Below are 19,788 nucleotides of genomic sequence, written 5' to 3' on the forward strand. Positions count from 1 at the left end.
TCTGGCAAAGACTACATGTATGGATGTTTTATGGCGGGTCATTTATGATCATACAACAAAAGTATGGGTATATTTTATGAAGAAGAAGAGTGAGGTGTTTACTCACTTTCACGATTTTAGGAAAACAAAACTAGAAAGTATGTATAGTGCGTGAGGCCAATGGAGGGGCGAATAGTTGATTTTAAAAAAAGGATGGAATTTAAAGGTAGTTCTCATGCAGGTATACTCCACATCAAACTAGTCTTAATGAGCTGAAAAACAGACATATCGTAGAAGTTGCACGGGCATTGATAAATGAAAAGAGCATACCTCATTGTTATTAGGTTGAGACAATCTCTACTATTGTTTACATGAAAACATGACCTCTACTCTTATAGTGCATAATATGACACTTAAGGAGAAGTTCAGTGGCAAAAAAATGATCCATCACATCAAAAAGCTTTTGATTGTATTCTTTAATGTACATGTGCCAGATGAGGTATGAACTAAACCGGATACTGAGGCTGAAACATGTGTGTTTATTGGTTACTCCATTCAACAAGAAGGGTACAAATATTACAACCCTGTTTGTTCAGTGGCGATGAGAAGAGATGTTGTTTTCTTTGGGAAGTTGGCATATTGATGCAAAGAATGATCTTGTTGGATAAGTCTAACTTGTCAAACGTGGAAACTCTCTCTACACCATGTATGTCATCATCCATGACAGAAATTATGTATACATCATCCCAAGTATGTATGTAAACTAAAGAAAGAATTTGAAGCACGCACGTATATCTTATGCAGATCACTTATTATATGTGTCAAAGAATGAGACTAGTAGTGCTTTAGTTTGTATCTATGTGGATACGTTGACTGTTGGAGTAACAAGAGACTTAACTAAATCATGTAAAGACTCTCCTAAAGAAAGACTTTGTTACGAACTATCGATTGAGCGACGATATATTCTAAGCATTGAGATTACAAGCTCAAAAGAGGGCATATGACTATCATAGAGGTGGTTTACATCAAGTATGTTGTCAAAGTATGTATAGTTGATTACACACATAATTTTATTACTAGAGTTCATGTAGGTGAAGTTCTTCTGAGAATGTATATGAAGATTGTAGATAGCTTGATGTACTTGACAATCTCACAACTAGATTTGGGTTACTTGATTGAATTGAAGAGCCACTTTATGCACCTTCCCAAGAAGCCACACTTGGATGCAACGAGGTGTACATTGCAGTATGTGAGTCACTACCTTGACTCATTCATGATGCTAGCACAAAGTTGCAGCTCTATGGTTACGCATATGTAGATTGGACTGGTAGTCTATTTGATCGAAAATCTGCAAGCTGTTTTATGATCTCAATGAGAGAGCTACTATCACATAAAGTAGCAAGAAGGAACCCACAATTGCGCTATCAAGTATGGGGACCAAGTACAAGGACGTTTATAGCTTGGTTGAAGATGCTACTTTGAAGAGTTGGGGATACAGCTTCAAAGGTCAATTGTCATTTGTTGTGACCAGCTTAGTAGCATATAGTTGGCACAAAACCCAATGTTCCATGCAAGGATGAAGCACATGGAGGTGCCTGTAATAGTACTTCGTCAAAGTTGGTTCTCGGCTGACATTGAGCTTAGGTACAGAATACGAGAATCATTGCCAATAATACTAAGCTGGACTTTGCTGATATGGTGACCATTGTACATGTCCACTTCTTTATGTTGTATTATTTGTAGATTTATCTCATTATTTTGGGTAGTAAAGAATTACATTTATCTACTTTAAGCCTAAAATCTTTGTTGTATATTGTCTTGATGTGTGCTTGAAGAGCTCGAGCTCTCTCCTCCTCTATCTATTTGCATGCGTGCATGTATGTATATAATTATTTATATGTTTATTGATTCATTAATTTATTAACATGGATATACATATATGGTAAATAAATAGATATGAATACAAATATATACAGCTAAATGAGGAAGTGAGGCTTGTCCCTTGTGAAATTGCTCTAATGCTACAACATTTTGTTGTAGGGACGAGAGAGAGCATACCAATGAGTGTCGCAAAGAGTCGCTACCAAGTTTCAATTCTCTATTAGATACCACCCCATAATCCATAATATTTAAGTGTCAATTTTTTGCCTTTGACCTATGGAAATGTCCAAATGCTGGATCAAGGAATGGACCTCAACAAGTCAAAAATGAAAAATTCCTTCAGCTCTACTGGGTCCTACTTTATAGGGATTGGAAAAATGAGGTTCCATCTTTCAACCGACTCATAATTAGCCAAAGAAAGTTGAGCTCTCCTTATGCCAGCAAACTCCTAAGCAAGTTGTAAGATTAAGCCTATTGATCACTCCCTCACCAAATTGTTTGTTCAATGGGATGGGTGATCTTATCAAAGGCTTTATCTCCATGATTCCTCCCTTTAACCATTGTGAGTGAAAGCCTCCTTCCTCACTCTGTGTATGGGTAGGAAAGAAAGTGCATCCTGTTTTTATCACATCGTACCTGACTCTAATTCTCTACAAGGCATGATCAGGCATTCGGGTACCGACTAGGAGTCTTATTGCCAGTCCATCATCACATCCATACCTTTCCTATATTGGCTAGCTTGGCGTCAAACTATCACAATGCAAATTCTGATTTCTGAAGTATATGAGGACTATGACCTTCTGTAGCAATCGGTTTCTTGACTTTAAAGTTCGACTAATGAGCTCTCTACAATGATTTATGCCATAGGAAAAGCTTATGGACCACATATCCGACTCTTATTATTTTCATCCTGTTGCTGTTACCTATGGTTATATTATCCGTCAATAGCTTTAGAAGCTGCATATTTCTCCCCTTGTTATTGTACATCGATGTGGAAAGTTATGTTTATTCTTGGATTTTACAAATTTTTTACAAATGATTTCATTTTTCCCATGCTTTGCTTCTTTCAAAGAACAAAACAATAAATGGGGGGTAGCAACAAAACTAAACACTCTTCCCCATTAAAACTCTTCACACACACTGCCGATACATTTCTTCAGGTGTAATACAGCTGGAGCTTTGGTTGAGTCATGCATGGTAGCCCATAGACTCTTCCTTTACCTTCATGCATTTCGCGAAACGACCAGCCTTTGCCCTGGTTTGGAACAATCTGCCAGCAAAACCATGGTAATAATGTTTAATGGCAATGAAATTCTGTAAACATCTGCATTGAACTTTAAATTGTTATAGCCTAGATTGAGTGCTCTACTCCTCAAATAAGCAACGACTTTGCAATATGGTAGCACTCTTCAACCGTTCTTTGTTTGGAATTAAAAAAATGCAATGCTCGCCGCTCAAGTCATGCATTTAGTAAGGCCTAAGATTGTGGCTGGCTTCTCACAAACATTGGAAAGCATCTTTAACATACTCCATATGAGGACATCATAATTTTAATAAATGAAAGCGGACAGGCAAACTTGCAGTTTCTACACCAGTTGGGAAGGAGAGTTTTCAATCCAGTTAAGCAGTAAGTTCCATTGCTCCATTCTACATTGTTCGGATGGCAAGCAACAAATTGGCTGTACCATTTAACGTACTACAAATGCCCATGCAGTGCCAACAAAGTCCTCTTGGACAGTTGTCTCCAGAGTAAAATTCTAGAAGTTGGATGTGCTACAAATATGAAACCCATGTGGTGCCCACAAAGTCCTATATCTCGAAAATGAGCTTTGAAGAATACAGTGTAGTCCACCTTTACTGGTAGTAATTAATTGAAAATGCACTTTTATACTCACTATCTCTAGTTAAAAAGCAAAACTCTCCGTATAGTGTGTGGTTATCAATATAATAGAGCAGGCAAGTAACTCACGCGTTTGCCTCGTAAGGGAGCTTCATCAGAAGGTTTTGAAACATCAATCTTCCCATTGTACAGCACATCATGAGAGTGCCATTTCCTGCGTGTGTCAAAGTAGAGTAGAATAAGAGGCTATTGCAAAAAATATATGGTAAAGTCAATCTTTTATAAAAAATTAGAGACTCCATTCAATACACTTACTCTAGGTTCTTGACAGTCACTTGAGAACCATCTTCATCATCCGCATTTAAGTGGCCCCAGATGGTGCTTCTGAATTTTGGGTGGTGCCACATACTGGCATCCAAGGTCTCCCTAGTTCTTGCATCCCTCGAAGCACGCTCACCTTTAACGAGCATCTCAGACTTGGCCTGCAGAAATAAACCAACTGTTTTTCCTTAGCTCATTGCTTGAAAAACTTGAGCCAAATTTCAAGTACCTGCTTATGATATAAGACTCCATGTAACAAAACATGCATAAATCAGAATGTGACAAAACAAACATAAAAAGGAAACAAAAACACAATTCCATGCTGCTAAACAGCAAGAGTGATAAACTCTTACCATAGAAGGGAGAGTGAGATATGCTAAGAGCTCTCAGTGCAGTATGCACGGCATCTCACGCACAAACTAGGAATGCAAAAAGACTAAGACGACATCAACTAGTGACCCACAGAATAAGCAACAACTGAACAGACAACTCCATAGACAAAAAGGAAACAACAGACACAAACCATAAAAGACTCAATGCTCAGCTGAACCCATAAACACACAATGTACCATCTGCAAGTGTCCGGCTGCTCTCAGCTCCTCACCAAGGACCAACATGGATACAATGAAGGTGAAAAGGCTCAACAGTGCATGAAGGTGTGCAGGGAGACTGTGTACAACTGGACTCAAAGATGAGTCCACATATTCTATCTCATCTGATGGAGATATTTTGTTCTTGTTGCTCTATCATGGATGTTATCCGGCTAGCGGAGTATTCCAAGTATACTAGTCCTAGAGACTAGAGCCTAGTCCTAGTCCAAATAGATGAGCATTGTAGACCATCCAATGGACGTGCTGTAGCGGGGCTACATGGTGCCCATCACAGGTCCACTCACTGCCCTGAGTGAGTTCGCAACTAAATACTGAAGTAACAAAACTCTGCAAACTGAAATACATGACTGGCACGAATAGAAAGATCAACTGCAACACCTGAAGTACCTGGAGAAGGTTGAAGCAAGGGCAGTGTTCACAAAAGAACCCGACTTCCATGCATTTTCTAGTGGCCAGGATCCCAAATCCCGCTTGATTTCAAGCTTGTCAACCACCAGCAAGTCGGGTTGGGCAAGGGGATTAGGCGAGCAAGACCAGCACTTGTGTCAGGGCAACGTACTCAGGGTGAGCAATTTGAGAAGCTTGAAGTAGTGGTAAAGGTGGAGTAGGCGAGTATGTCCTAAGCTTCGGTAAGTATGCGGGAATTTTTTCCCAGCTTGGAGTAGGTATTACAGGTTTCAAAAATGGACGAAAATAAAGAGCATTAGGGCGAGCGGTGATTGGCAGGGGCGAGCATGAGGGTGAGGGCAAGTGTGTAGGGAGAAGGTGGGACTGCTGAAAGGGTGCCCACATGACAGTTTGCTAGCAAGGATTGAGGAGCCTGAAATTAAGGACGCTACCGCCAAGCCCTCTTCACACACACGATCTATGTCATCTCCATCAAGTTCGCTCTCTCCCCCTTTGTTTCTCAGCTAGTTAAGACAGGCTGCAGCCGCAAACAACATCCAAAGCCCTACTTTGACATGTTTGCTGCAGTGGGGTAGAGACTCTTGCCATGCCAATATTCTTGCGCAGTGAGCATTCAGCTGCATGTGTGCACCCTTAGAGAGGGTCCGCACAAGAAAGAGCAACAAGCTGCTGCATCTAGGAAACGCTGAGCTGGCAGCAAGATTCTCACCAGTGTCAAAGCTTGTGAGAGTAGGGCTGTATACACAGTTTGCCACTGCGGGCCTGATTTTGTCTCTAAATTCAAGCCTACTGTGAGCGAAACTTTTGCTTTTGCAAGGGGCCTTGTGCCCAAGAAGGGCATGGCAGCATAATTCTACAAACTCCGAGCACAAATCTCGACCCTGATTTCTTTCTCATGTGCGCAGTGCTTGAGTTGGGTCAAAGCAATAGGACAACAGCAGCAGAGGCACTTTGATCAAACTCCTACCTTACACTCTGCACAGCTAGTCTTGGGGCTACTTTGAAGCGTGTCATTTCTCTTCTAAATTTGGCTTTAAGTTCTGAAAGCAGTGGACAACATGGTCGCCTTGCTCAGGCGAGGCAAGAAAGCTGTCAGTGAGCAGGCTTGGTGAGCAACGACCGTTTGGTCACCTTGGATGACTACGACAAAAATTGGCTTATTTAATCAATTGTCAACCGAGTAGACCGGCCAATGGTGAGCATGGGCAAGTGCAATCGAGGAGGGGGACGAAGGGTGAGAGGGAAGAGGATGGGCGAGTGGAAGGGGCGAAACAAAGGGAGGGGATGGTAGAGAGGGTAAGGCAAGGGGGTCGGTCAAGCTCGGCTAGCTTGGCTTTATGAGAGCACATTATGCTTATGCTTATGCCAATCATTATGCACATTGTTATGCTTTGCATGGTGATTTTCTGGTTCATTGCATGAGTTTCCGGGATCATTATTGATTTGCGACTTTATGACTGAGTTGGCAAGCCGCAATCTTACGCTCTTTTGATACCTCCCATTCCTAATTGAGCAAAGATATGTGCAGGTGAGAGTTAAAAGTTTCTTGTTTACATTTTTGGTGCATGTTTGAGTGTAGTGATTGCTATGTTTAGCAGTGTGCGTATTTCCTGAATAATAAACATTGGTCGTCGATTGTGGATATTGCCTTCATATATTCATGGATATTGAAGGCAAGTGTGGAGAGCTGTGATACCCACACAAGGTGGATTAGGTCGTTGAAAATCCCCTGCACAGCCTCGCCTATAGTATGTTTAGATGGATATAGGTGCTTTGTCAATTGTGGCGTTTGGTTGTCAATCGTGTTGGCATGAAAAAATTTTCACTTGCACTCAGCTTCAAGGTGGATAGGTACGGAAGGAAAAAAACGATAAAAAGATTGTGCATTATGGGTAATCACTACCGGTACGGAAAAATATTTAGGCATCACTTGCACTCAGCTTCAAGGTGGACAGGTACGATAAGTACGGAAGAAAGAAAACGATAAAAACATTGTGCATTATGGGTAATCACTACTAGTACAAAAATTTATTGGGCATCAAATACAAATAGACGGAGATGTCTACTTATGTATGCTTGCATACATATAAATGCATGTATATACTATACACACGCATGCATGTATACATCATATGTACACAACCCTAGATACATGCATGCATACGTGTATTTGTGAGTGCGTATAAATAACAACCAGTCAGTGAAGTACTGAATATCTGTACGGTATTTATCGTATGGCATGGGAAGATTGATAAATATGCGTTTGAATTGCAACCTTGCTTCACTTGAGTCAAGGATCAATTTGTGCCTAGCTTAAGCCTTATACCTCTTGTCAATTTCACTATTGTTTCTAGGTATCCACTTTTACTTAAATATTGTCAAAACTCTCTCTCTTTACAAGGATAGGAGCTGATTATTATTACTTGAAAGTCCATCAGAACGCCTAACTGCCAATTCTGAGGGCAAGTACAAAACTGTTGACAAAGCAAGCCCGAAGGCAACATCTAAGAAACCCCAACAGGAAGTGAATATTGTTGCATAAGACGCCCGTAGGCAATTACAAAGGCCAATGGCCAAACCATAGAAACTAAAACAACTAAAAAACGCAATGGAACTGTAGCAGGCTACAGTGTCACTTTCACAGGACACACAGTTAGTACAGTTTGGTCTTTACAGTTGGTCTTTGGTCTGGTCTTGTTCACACTCGACGGACTAGCTGGGCAGTGACACGTGGCAAGGATACGATGGTCTAGTGGACATAGTGGCCAAGTCACCACCACCACTCAATGGAGATAGACTTAGATGCTGACATTTATGAGCCGTTGGTGGCTCTTTATGGTTGTACATACGAGTAGTAGTTGTTGGGTCATTGGATTATCGTCTTCATATATGGTCCAGCGTCATCGTCTAGAGTAGCGAGTCTAGACACACAGCACGTCTGCACATCTGAGCCTCGACACCCCCATTGTACCCGTGAGTTCTGGGATGGAGCTGAGTGTGTTGCCACGCCAGAGTCTGTATCGGTTCTTTGAGATAGTCGAGTCCATATATTCTGTGTTTTTGTCTGCTGTTGTGTCTTTGTGTTGATCAGCGGTTATCCTTTGTTTTCAATTTGTTTAAGTGAGATGTCACGCACATTGCACTAAGGAGCACCCACTATAGAGAGCACGACACACTATCCGCACTACAGGTGCTCTCATTTTTGGCATGCCCGGTGGGACCTCAACTGAAGTCTCACTCTCTATTGAGGTGCAAATCAAGGAGCTAGCTGGGTTTTACCTAGCTTCGCCTACTTTGCCTTGCCCTGTGCAGCCTGCTGGTCTGGTCCTCCTGGACAACTTACTCTAGCTGATCTAGTCTCTCGCCCTCTGGTCTTGTCTTCTCTCGCCCTCGTCCATCCAAGTCCTCGTCCCTTGTCTAGCCTTCCTCGTCCCTGGTCCAGCTAGGTGGTCTAGTCACTTGCCCTGGTTCTAAACCAGTTAAAGGTCTTCTTGCCCAAAGTTTGGTTGGCTTTGTGGTCACTGCATGACACATACAAGGCGGTCATTAGAGCATCAAAGCACACTACTGAGTCCTCTGAAGTACTACAATAGAAGACGTCAACCCTTGGTACCTAGTAGAAGTAGAAGTCCACCAACCTCATCACCCATACCTCCACATACGGCATCATCCATCCCTCCATCCGGTTCTATATCTTCCAGGTCACCTTCCCCAGTAAAGCTCTCTCCCATTTTGTTACAGCAAGCTATTGAGCAACGGGCTCCTGAGCAAGCGGCCATGGAGGCATTGACCAGTGTTTTGGCCAAGGTAAACATCAAGTTTCCTACCTTCAAGGGACTCTCTTCAGAAGATGCAGACGACCATCCAAGGAGGTTTGTATCTCTCTGTAGAGCTCGTGGTCTTTATAGAGAAGATGCTTATTTGGTACTCTTTCCATCTACCTTGGATGGCTTAGCAGATAAATGGTACAGTCAGTTTGCAGAGAATCATTTCGCAACTTGGGCAGCTTTGAGACAACAGTCCTGTGCAGCATTTAGGCCAGGTGACTACCAGGAAAAGGTTTTGGATGAGTTGGCCAACATGGTGCTCCAGTCAAAGGAGACTTTTGCAGAACTCATGACTAAAACCAAGTCTTCGGTTGCCAAGCTTCCTCAACAACAAGGGGAATTTATGGTTAAGAAGTGGGTGGAGAAGGCTCTTCCTAAAACTTCCCAGCAAAAACTCCGAGAGAGTCTCCGACCTGACGCCACTCTAGAGGAGTTTGTCGCGGCTGCTACTAGGATAGAGGGAGCTAGGAAGCTGTTCACCAACTCCGCTCAGGTAGAGACCCCCTCAGTGTTTTCGGAAAGTCCTTCTGATCCATTAACTTCTTTACGCAAGGAACTGGAAGCCCTAGAGTTACAGCAAGCTCTTCAAGAGGAAAAATCAATCTCTCTCAGACAGGAGAAGCCCCCACATCACAACGCTTTGGATCAAATCAAGAGAGAGCTAGAAGAGTTTAGGTCTCAGCAGGAGATTAAGGCTATGGTATGGTGCAGCTCGTGTCGCTCTCCAGGATACCCTCCACAGGACTGTCCTCTTCGTGCTTATTGCCATTTCTGCGAAAAATCTGGGCATGAAGACAAGGATTGCTACTATATCAAGGGATTGCGGCAAATACAACAGAGTCTAGGTCCTTCTCTCCAACAAGGGCTGGCTCCAACATCCAATCTGGTTTCCCCCTATGGCCATCAAAATTACCTGCCACCTTTGCTCAATACCCCTATTGTCCAAGGTATGTCAAGTATGTTTCCGTCTCAAAAATTTTATACCCATTGAAACCGGCCCGTAGGGCGGTAGGCGTTGGCTTTCACCCGAAATTCTTTACTTTAGACACACACAGAGAACGTGCAAAGGAAACCTGCTACGGGAATTAACACTTGAATACACACACGGCTCTGAAGCTAGAATGCCCCGAAAAGATGCCGACAACCTATAAGCCCCAAAATTGGCACCCCTTTCGGTATTTCTTTATTCTTTAGGAGGGTAAATTACAAAGAAGAGTCCCGGGAATCTTTCACCTGTATCCTGCAAGATACTACCTGATTTTGACAAATTTCGGTAGCATAACAGCCCCAAAACTTGCACGAAATCAATTCCCCTGCTAGAACTCTCTTCTACTGGTGTATACCCTCTGATTCCTGCCCAAAAACAGTAAATTCAGCACGCTGTATTTACTGGTTTTTGCCCTGTTTTCAGCCCCAAACAGTCCCCTAGCTGTCCTCTGCCAGTGGGGCATGATTCCCAATGGTCCTGGCATCCGTATGGCTGAAAAACAATCAATTTAAAGCGCATGCACAGCGCTGATTTTACACCTGTACGGTGAGGTTATGACCCTCACCGGTGCCTGCTTTGGAGTAGCAGTCAGCTACCCTTGTTCCTGCTCAAGGAGGCTCTTGCCTCAACACAAAAGCATGAACCCACACAGCTGTACATCAGCCAAATGAGGAGCCCTCTTGTGGGGCATCACATAACTGCACATAGGGGAAAGAGAGAGCAAGGCATCACTCCTAGCACCACATTGTACATAAGAGGGAAAGAAAGCACTCCATAGCTCTTAACCTGTGACACGATGCAAATGAAGCCCTCTCCCAGCTTGAAATTCAGCACATTTTTTCCTGTAGGAGGCAAGTCCATGAAAAACTGACACTTGGCGCATTTACAAGCATTTGTCCGTTTCGGGTTTGCCGCTTAAAAATATCTCAACCGACGCGTCAGTTGACTTTGCGGCAGAGTTGTAAAATGTTCCCCTAGTCATACCGGAGCTAATGACGCAAACACACTTCACGGCCCAAAATAGCATTTCCCTAAATTTTAGGAAATGATTCCGTTGGGCTCCCTGTGGTCATCTGACCATCTATCCTCATTGGGACCACATCCAAAAGTGCAATGTGGCCCAACTGTCGGATACTTTCTGTTGGTAGTCACACCTTGACTTTAGGCCTTTATTGAGTTCACTTCCTAGTATCCACCAACTTGCTAAGTGCGACCGGGGGACCTATATGATCTTGCTCTGAGCCTAGACATCCTCTTACCATACGAATTCCAGTGCCGACCACTACCCATCTGCGGGTGAAACTACCGTTCACATTGGCCATGCAATGTCCGACCGTTTGCTACTTCAAGAAGAGGGTCTCAAAAATAAAACAAAACCCCTTGGAAAGAAACCAACAACTAAACTTAGCAGTTGCCCCGTCCTCGTGACATAGTTAACAGTTGCCACGTCCCCATGACACCCATGCTCCTTCACCCCCTCAAAGCTTCTACACCTCAGCCTCCAACTCCATGCAGCAACAAGAGCAGAGACCACCTCGTCCCCCGTTTCGTCCGTCTAATAGGCCCATCTTATGCTACAGATGCGGAGAATATGGGCATTACCAAAGTAAGTGTCCTTCACCTGAAGGGTCTCCTCCTTGCCGACACTGTCCGAAGTCTAACCACTACAGTAAGGATTGCCCGGGAAGTCAGTGCCTTTCTTCTACTTTTTGCCGTGCGTTTTGGCTTCCTTTTGCGCGTCAAAGAGCTGAGCAATCCGTGCATCAACCACTTCTTGTAATTCCTTCTCTGAATACTGTTTGTGATGAGAAGGTTTCTTCAGAGCGGGTTTCAGGGGTGGTGTTGTGGTTTTCTGCCACTACTCGTGCACTTCCTGAAAAGAAGTCTCGCTCATATATTTTGCCAATTTCGGGTCCTTCGCAAAACTGAGCATCATCTTTATTGCATCGCCGATCAATTGACGACGCTTCATCTCTCATTGCTCCGCCTGAGTAGGCCGAGGCGGGCCATACTCTCTGTCGGAATCTTCGTTGTGATCCCGTCCGCATCTCCGGATGCAGAGAGAGCCGACTGATCCTTGCGTGAAGGCATAGGTGTCGCAGGGAAAAAAAATTTGGGGATTGGATTTCCCATAGAAGAGAAATCGGCTGTGCTCTGATACCACTGTAACAGACTTGGACACTCCAAGTCAAGAATCAATCATGACAGCACCAAATAACTACTTCAAAACAATTCACAATTCACAATAGATTTGCACTGGCCCAGCGGAGTTTCGTGCCTAGAGATAATGGCCCCAAAGACTGGCGCACCTTTCGGTATTTCTTTATGTATTAATCAGTGTTCAAAGTACAAGAGTGGTTCGGGTCTCACTCTCAGACTCTCCGTCCAGATGCTCTGCAGAGTGGGAGCCCAAACCACTTATTTAATGTTTACAAGGGATGCCAAAAGCAGAGCCCCAAAAGCTTTAGATCAAAAGCAAAGTCTCTCTCTCTCTCACACAAGCTCTCTTGAGCTTTTGTCAATAAAGCAAAAAGTATTCTCTCTCTCTCTCTCTCTCTCTCTCTCTCTCTCTCTCTCTCTCTCTCTCTCTCTCTCTCTCTCTCTCTCTCTCTCTCCAATCGCGTAGAGAAAAGCAGTTTTGCCGCAGCCCTTAATCAACGCCGCAAAATCCGGAAAGCAATGTATGGTGCCACATCATAATGTCAGCGCTCTTTCCGGGTTCAGCTTGTTGTCCTAAGGTTAGGGTTAGGAATTTTGGCAAGTTTTAGGGTTTGCACGTTTTAGGGTTAGGGTTAGGGTTAGGGTTAGGGTTAGGGTTTTTTTTAATTTTAGGGTTAGGATTTGCAGATTTAGGGTTTTCAGCAGCAGTCAGGGTTTCCTCTCGGACAGCCACGTCATCACTTTGTGACACACAGAAGCTTCCATTCCTCTTGGGGGAGTCATTTAACACATGTTTCACGTGCACATCTAACCTGTGTGCATGTGGACGAGTTGTAACTCCCATTTCTAGGGTTTAAGACAACCTAGGAAGTGTTATGGCACCCTTGAGCCTGTACACAGGACGTGCATGTCGAGCCACTTAAGAGTAGCTGCATACCCTCTGATTGCAATTGAGCACAACCAATGTTTGCTAGGTGGAGGCACTGGGGAGTGTTCCCATACAACACCGTTAGTACCAAGCCTAGGTAATAAGTGTATATGAAGCACCTCTTATTAGTAGTTCATCAACTTATAAATAAGTGACATATTAGCATCACTATATAGGGACTCAATCTAGCACTTCTCAACCAAGACTTTCGCACCTATATAGGAGACCTTGGGGGGTCCCCTCTCCAGACATCCAGTACCCGCAGCACAAGCATCTTCAATGTTTTTCAGCCATCTGCCCATCGCAAACTTCAGCAGCAGAATCAGCACAACGTTTTCAGATTTCAGCCTAGCCTCGTCGTCAGTTTGCATGTCCAAGTCAGATCAGCCCAGCATCTTCAGTTTTCAGTCCTTCGTCTCGCAGACCCAATCATCTACTGCCATATCCCATCAGCATCTCACCATCTAGATCCATTTGTATCAACATTTGTGCAATCTAAAGCAAATACCTCTCTAGCAATAGCTTGGAGGGGGATTTAAGACCCCATCTGATGTTAGTCTCCTTTCTCTCTCTTTCACTCACAGAACCTTCACTCAATCTCTCTCTCTCTCTCTCTCTCTCTCTCTCTCTCTCTCTCTCTCTCTCTCTCTCTCTCTCTCATCCAGTAGAACTTGAGTAGGCACTGAGCACTCATCCTAAGCATCCACCAGCCGACATGCATACGAAAACCTTGCTCAGCATGTCTTATAAGTCTCTGAATAGAGTTAGACTTCCGTTGCAAACAATACCGTCAAATCTCTTTTGGCGAACCACAACAAACCGCTCAATCTGGTCCCTCAAAGTGACCCTCTGAAACGAGGACACTGGCAAATAGGTATCCCAAAACCTTTGGCAGTAGTCATCCAACATATCTTTCTTAGTCATTCTCACATGATGCCAAGCCGTGATGACATCTTCTTCATATCCTTCCGTTATTCAGGGAGAAGTAAAAATTCTCTTAAATTCTACCCACTTCTTAGGTGCTTCTCAACGTAACAACACAGGAGACCGCCATATTTGTCCATTCGCTTCAAGTAAGATGCCGCCCTTCGCACCTTGGAAGGGTTTTAAGAATCGACCTCTCAAGAAGGGGAGGTCAAACTACTGTATGAACTCAAGGGCTGATGGGTGCCTTGGTAGCCTAAAAACGTGTCGAGCCTCACTGCTTGACCCCTATCCTTGAACTCCTTTGTCTTCGTGTCCATTTGCTCACTGTCAGAAGAGAGACGAGTAATCCTCCTCTCAACAGCTAGATGGCCTTCCATTCCTTCTAGACTTTTTCAAAAATCTGCTTTTCTTACTTTTCTTGCTTTTTCTCCGCTTCTTCCGCCTCTCATCCTCTTTGGAACTAGAGGACGACGAACTGTCGGAACTCTCTAAAAACGAAGAAAAATATGGGTCATCCTCGCAACGAACGTGCTTCTTGGATTTGCTTACCACCTTGATAGTCGCCTTCCGACCCAAATAATCGAAAAAATCTGCTGATTTCCTCTTCTTGCGAGAGTGCTTTAAGCCTTTCCTTAACTGGTTCATCTTCTTTTTAACAGCTCTATCCAACACTTTCTATGAGTATAGTTTTCACTTTTTTACACTCGACTTTTCTTTCAACTTTCTTACCGCCTTGAGAGAAGAATCGACGGCCTCTTGCCATCTCGAGGGAATCTCATCAATCGGGTAATTCTTCGGGTGTTTCACATATGTCCGGTCTTGGGAACTCCATCAATGTTTTCACACATGTGACAACTTGCAATTGACATTTATATTCATTCCTGTTCGAGATTTCCCGCCGGAAATTTGCCAGAATCTCCATTGGTTTCTTCAATTCCCGCACTGGTTTTCGTCTTTTCTTCATCTCCCTTGTGACCTACAATCGTAGGGGTGTAGTCTATGCCGAATTCTTTGCGTGAACCCAAGTGTGCTGCAGAAGGGATCCGATCCTCCATAGAAGAAGAATTGTTCTAAGCTTTGATACCACTCTTACTCCAAGCGAGAAATCAATAGCTACACACGAACAGAAACTACAAAATCACTGAACTTGACTAGAGAGAGAGAACGGGAGAGTCAACATGGCACAGCGGGGTTCCGCGCCTAGATGCACTGGCCCCAAAGATTGGTGCCCCTTTCGATATTCCTTTACTATTTCTCTTTGCTAAGTACAACTCCCAAGAAACTCTCTCCGAGACTCTCTTCCAGATGCTCTCCGAGAAGTGGCCCTCTAGGCACGTTTACACTTATAAGGGATGCCCAGAAGCATCAAGTCCAAAAGCATTCACACCCAAAAGCACTTGCACCCAGCAACCCACGCAAACTCTGCTAAAATCTGCCAAAATGTGGAAATCCGTACAGCTTGCATGTCATCACTATCAGCACAGTTTACAAAAATCAGCCCAAAGTTCAAGCTTTTGATATTTTTGGGTTTTGGACCCCTCGATCGAGGCAGCAGAAGTTGGGTAGGGTTAGGTTTTTAATAAAAACCCTAACCCCTTCTCTTTAGGCCCCTCAGCCACACTTTTTGGGTTCAATTCTTTGGGTTTCAGTTCCTCCACCCGGCCATTTCTCTTCAAGTTGGGCACGCCACTTCATCACGTTGTGACAACCTGCGGTTGGTTACAAACTAATGAAGGGAAGACTAGAATTTAAAACTGAAGACCAACCGACACCTATACACAATCATCGACCACAACGTTCTAATTCTCGAGATCCTCGCAACACTTCTACTTCGCTTGCACGACCTCGCGTGACTACTTGCCAATGAGATACTCTTCAACAAGAAGGCAGTTGTGTCAAATGTCTACAAGCGGGACATACTTCCTATTTTTGTCCCCACCAAAGAAGATAAACCTCTTGAGCAACCTCTCGTCAAGAAAGCCACAACCACATTGGGACTTTGTTCCATACAATTGTGCAATTATTGTACCCGATGGTTGCAAGAAATTTTGCAAATCTTATGGAAAGATTCGTGGCCACAAAGCACTGATCCCGAAGCGACCAAAAATTTCATCCATCCAAAATTTCTCATGATCATGGACTTCGAGTACAACCAGTTTGCTGGAGGCATTGAGACAACAAGAGATACCACTACAATTGTCCCGCTTATTTTCACGTCATGAAATTGGGACATTACGATGCTCTTTTGGGAATGCCTTGGCACGACCAAAACAATGCTGCCATTCAAATCCGTAAGAAAATCATCACCTTAAACAAGGTTGGCAAGGCAGTCGTCCTTCACGTCCGACTTACAGAAACCAACCCCAAATGATTTTTGTTTTGCTTTATATTTATACACTTTCTTTTGTGGAACACTTTGAGAATCTTGTTTACAAATTGTTTGGATCCGATTGAATTTATTTGATTTTTAATTGCAATGCAAGTTTCAGTGTTGTTTACAACCTTTGAACAAGCAGACTACGGTACGGGGAGCGTTTAGTTGTACTCGGAACCTCTAAATGATGCAAGTTGTGGTCTGGCGAGTGTTTATTTGTATATGTGAATGACGCAAAGTGCGATCAAGGGAGCATTAGGGAGCATCTAAATAAAGTAGACTACGGTCTACGGAGGTTGTATATGGATGTTTTTATGTTTTGTGCATATGTGCATCTGTGTAAGTGTACAGCATTATGTGAAGCATATAAATTTGGTGCATCAATAATTCCAATTTGTATGAGACAGATTGGGTATGTGGTTGTTAGATTTACACCACTATGTTGCTTCACATAGGTCTACCGCATATTTGTACGGCTTGTATGTCTCCAAGCTGGCCACCCATATATATGTTGCACTTTTGTCCGGCCGGGTAGGTTTGGGGAGGTCGCCCGCCCAGTATGGACTCCCTTGGGCACTCATATATATATGGGGGCAGGGGGGTACCCACTTCACATATATCATCTGGCATTGTACGGTCTCATGCTTTGGTAGTCAAGGGGGCTGATCGCCCCCTCTTCCACATCTAGCGTTTTGTGTTCTCTGTCTCTCTCTCTTCCCTTTTCTCTCACGCTTCCGCACTCGTGCACTCACATGGTATCAGCAGCGAGCTTTCCATGGTCTAGAAACCAGGCGCATCAACATCAGCATCAGGTTCTTCTCCTCCTAGGGACCAGATCAGCCAGCGATCCAAGCAGAAAAGGGATAGCGCCAACACTCGGACAACATCCTTCGCGAGAAATGTTCAGCCATCTGCATTTTCTGCCATTCACGATGGCGATCATCTCCATGCAGCAAGCGCTGGCCTCTACATGTCTTTTCTCGTGCACTCTCACATGGTATCAGCAGCGAGCTTTCCATGGTCTAGAAACCAGGCGCATCAACATCAGCATTAGGTTCTTCTCCTCCTAGGGACCAGATCAGCCAGCAATCCAAGCAGAAAAGGGATAGCGCCAACACTTGGACAACATCCATCGCGAGAAATGTTCAGCCATCTGCATTTTCTGCCATTCACGATGGCGATCATCTCCATGCAGCAAGCGCTGGCCTCTACATGTCTTTTCGTCGCGGAAAACCCCCTCCCTCAACTTGCGTTTTCAGCAACACCTGCGTTTTATGGTGGACCTGTCCAGTAAGGAAACACCAGCGTTTTCAGCAAGTGCGGGGCAGGAACATAAGCGATTTTGCACCACAAGCAGAGGAAGACACTTGCGTTTTTTGGACAGCAGGGCTGTTTTTGCAGATGAGGGGGAGCGCTGGGTTTCTCACCTACTTGGTCATGCCTACACCAAACCGGCTTGGCATCCAGTGCCTTGCCGTGCCAGATCCTCTTCATATACTACAGTTTTCAGCCAGCATTCGCTGCTGTTTTCTCTGTTTCCAGCCCACCCAGGGTTGCTACTTTGATTCACCACCCTCCCCAGACCCTCTGCACCGCTCCGGACCTTGCCAGGAGCGTACGAGCACGCTGAAATTCGCTGGTTTTCATCACCTCGGAGTTGTGTTTTTGGGTGGACAGCAGCCTCTTGGTTTGTGTTTTTTTCAGAGGATGAAGTTACCTCCTACCAAGACACCATCCGGCGGTGGTCCATGCGGTCTCTCAAAGACTGCTACAGTACACGGTATCTTTGACATCGGCTTGATCATCTACGGGCGTACGATCCTTGGGAGATCCATTCATTCCAGCCATCATTCGGCGGTTGCGCACTCCAGAGGGGGTGGTGACTTGTGGTTTGCTATGGACACACCTATGCACTCATCAAAGGAGTTCACACGAGATTGGCCATGCTCATGGCATATGGGATTCCGACGTTCCTAGAGAAGACACCATCTTTGGTAGACAGACACTTACCACTTGACCTCGACACGTCAGATCACTTGCTTACACAGGAGCATCTACATGGACTTAGGAAGAGGATCTTGGATCTCTTCATTGCTTGGATCTACAGACTGGAGTGGGACTTACAATTACATTGAGGAAAATTGAAGAAGTTGAAGAACTTGAACAAACTGAAGATTCATGTCATGCATGTACCCAAGAGGCAAGCCTCGTTCATATAGAGGAAGAATGGGCTTTCTAAGCCTTTAAAACTCCATTAAATTATACGGTCTTTCATGTATGCTTATTCTTTATCACTCTTCATCTTAGGATTGGCATATTGAGCACTACCCCCCATGAGAGTGACAATAATTTAGAACCTATCATGTTGTATCCTTTTGAGAACCATGGCATGTTGTATCCTATTGAGAACCATGTTATGTGACCCTTGCTGATGTATCAAATACATATGTAACTCTCTGCAGGAGCATACTTTTACAAGCCCAATTCATAAGCTTGAAGGGGGGATTGTTGGGAATCAAGCATATGTACTTGGCCTTAGAATGATGGAGGGCTCTATATTCTCTAGGCATGCACAAACCCTTAGCGCAAATAATGCAAGGAGGGGGGGGGGGGGGGGGGGGGGGGGGTTAACTTTCAAAAAGGGCAGTAGACTTTACTTCAAACCTTGTTTTAGCTTCACCCATTTTATTTGTCGTCCACTTTACCTGTACTTTCAAGACACAACAAAGGGGAGAGGGATACAGGCTGCTAGATTGCACCTGTATGAGTAGACCGACACCAGATTGGCCCCTAACTTAGGCGCCCCTTTCGGTATTTCTTTATTGTTCAACAGAGGGAATAAACGTTGTGGTTCCCTACAAGCTGCCCCGCACACACTTGGCTGAATTTCAACTGTTCCGGCCCGATTTCGGCAACATAACTGTACTAGGACCCTTCGCAGTCAGTATTCCCACGCATTGACTGACTTTCCCGACGCATACGGGCACTTTGCAAAACCTGGCGAGAATCTGCAGCACGCTAAATTCTTTGTTTCCAGCCCCGAAAATGCGCCAGATCACCTGTACAGCGGTCCCCTCGCGTCCCCGAACCTCCTAGGGGTATTAGGGACGGTTTAGGGCCAAAACCCTAAATCCGCAAAAATACACAGCAGGCTGTAATTTACTGTTTCGGGCTCCATTTCGCGTGCCGGTCGCATCCGTAGCAAGTCCTCGAGCTCCCGCACCTGTAGGGCTACTTGCCCTTTGAATCGGACGAGATTTCTGGCGTGAAACCTCTCCGAATTCACCTGTACCTGCGGGGGATTAGCCGCTAGCTAATCCAGTACCTGTGCAAGAGGCTCTTGCCTCGGCAATCGCGCATGAACCCACACAATTGTACATTGGTCAAATGAAAAGCCCACTAGAGGGGCATAACATACTACCATAGAGGAGAGAGAGGGCAGTGCGTAGCGTGCAGGGCATCACTTCTGGCACCGCACTGTACATAGGAGGGAAAGCAAGCACTCCATAGCTCTTAACCTGTGACAGACTGAAAATGAGCCCTT

At 44.5% G+C, this 19,788-nt stretch overlaps 1 protein-coding gene across 1 annotated transcript in view; it reads right to left on the reverse strand.

The window, feature by feature from the left end:
• Positions 1-2,669: 2,669 nt before the first annotated feature.
• LOC147433505 (uncharacterized) overlaps positions 2,670-19,788 on the reverse strand; it is a 30,170-nt gene continuing 13,051 nt past the window's right edge. The window contains exons 5-7 of the mRNA XM_086489730.1: positions 4,016-4,182; positions 3,830-3,914; positions 2,670-3,130 (exon numbers count right to left, since the gene is read on the reverse strand). Of these exons, the coding sequence (XP_086345856.1) occupies positions 3,017-3,130; positions 3,830-3,914; positions 4,016-4,182 (366 nt within the window). The 3' untranslated portion in view covers positions 2,670-3,016. The remainder of the gene's footprint in view (positions 3,131-3,829; positions 3,915-4,015; positions 4,183-19,788) is intronic.

The sequence above is a fragment of the Adiantum capillus-veneris genome, chromosome 19 (assembly GCF_014529385.1).
Source record: "Adiantum capillus-veneris isolate H3 chromosome 19, ASM1452938v2, whole genome shotgun sequence".
NCBI classification, from domain to species: domain Eukaryota; kingdom Viridiplantae; phylum Streptophyta; class Polypodiopsida; order Polypodiales; family Pteridaceae; genus Adiantum; species Adiantum capillus-veneris.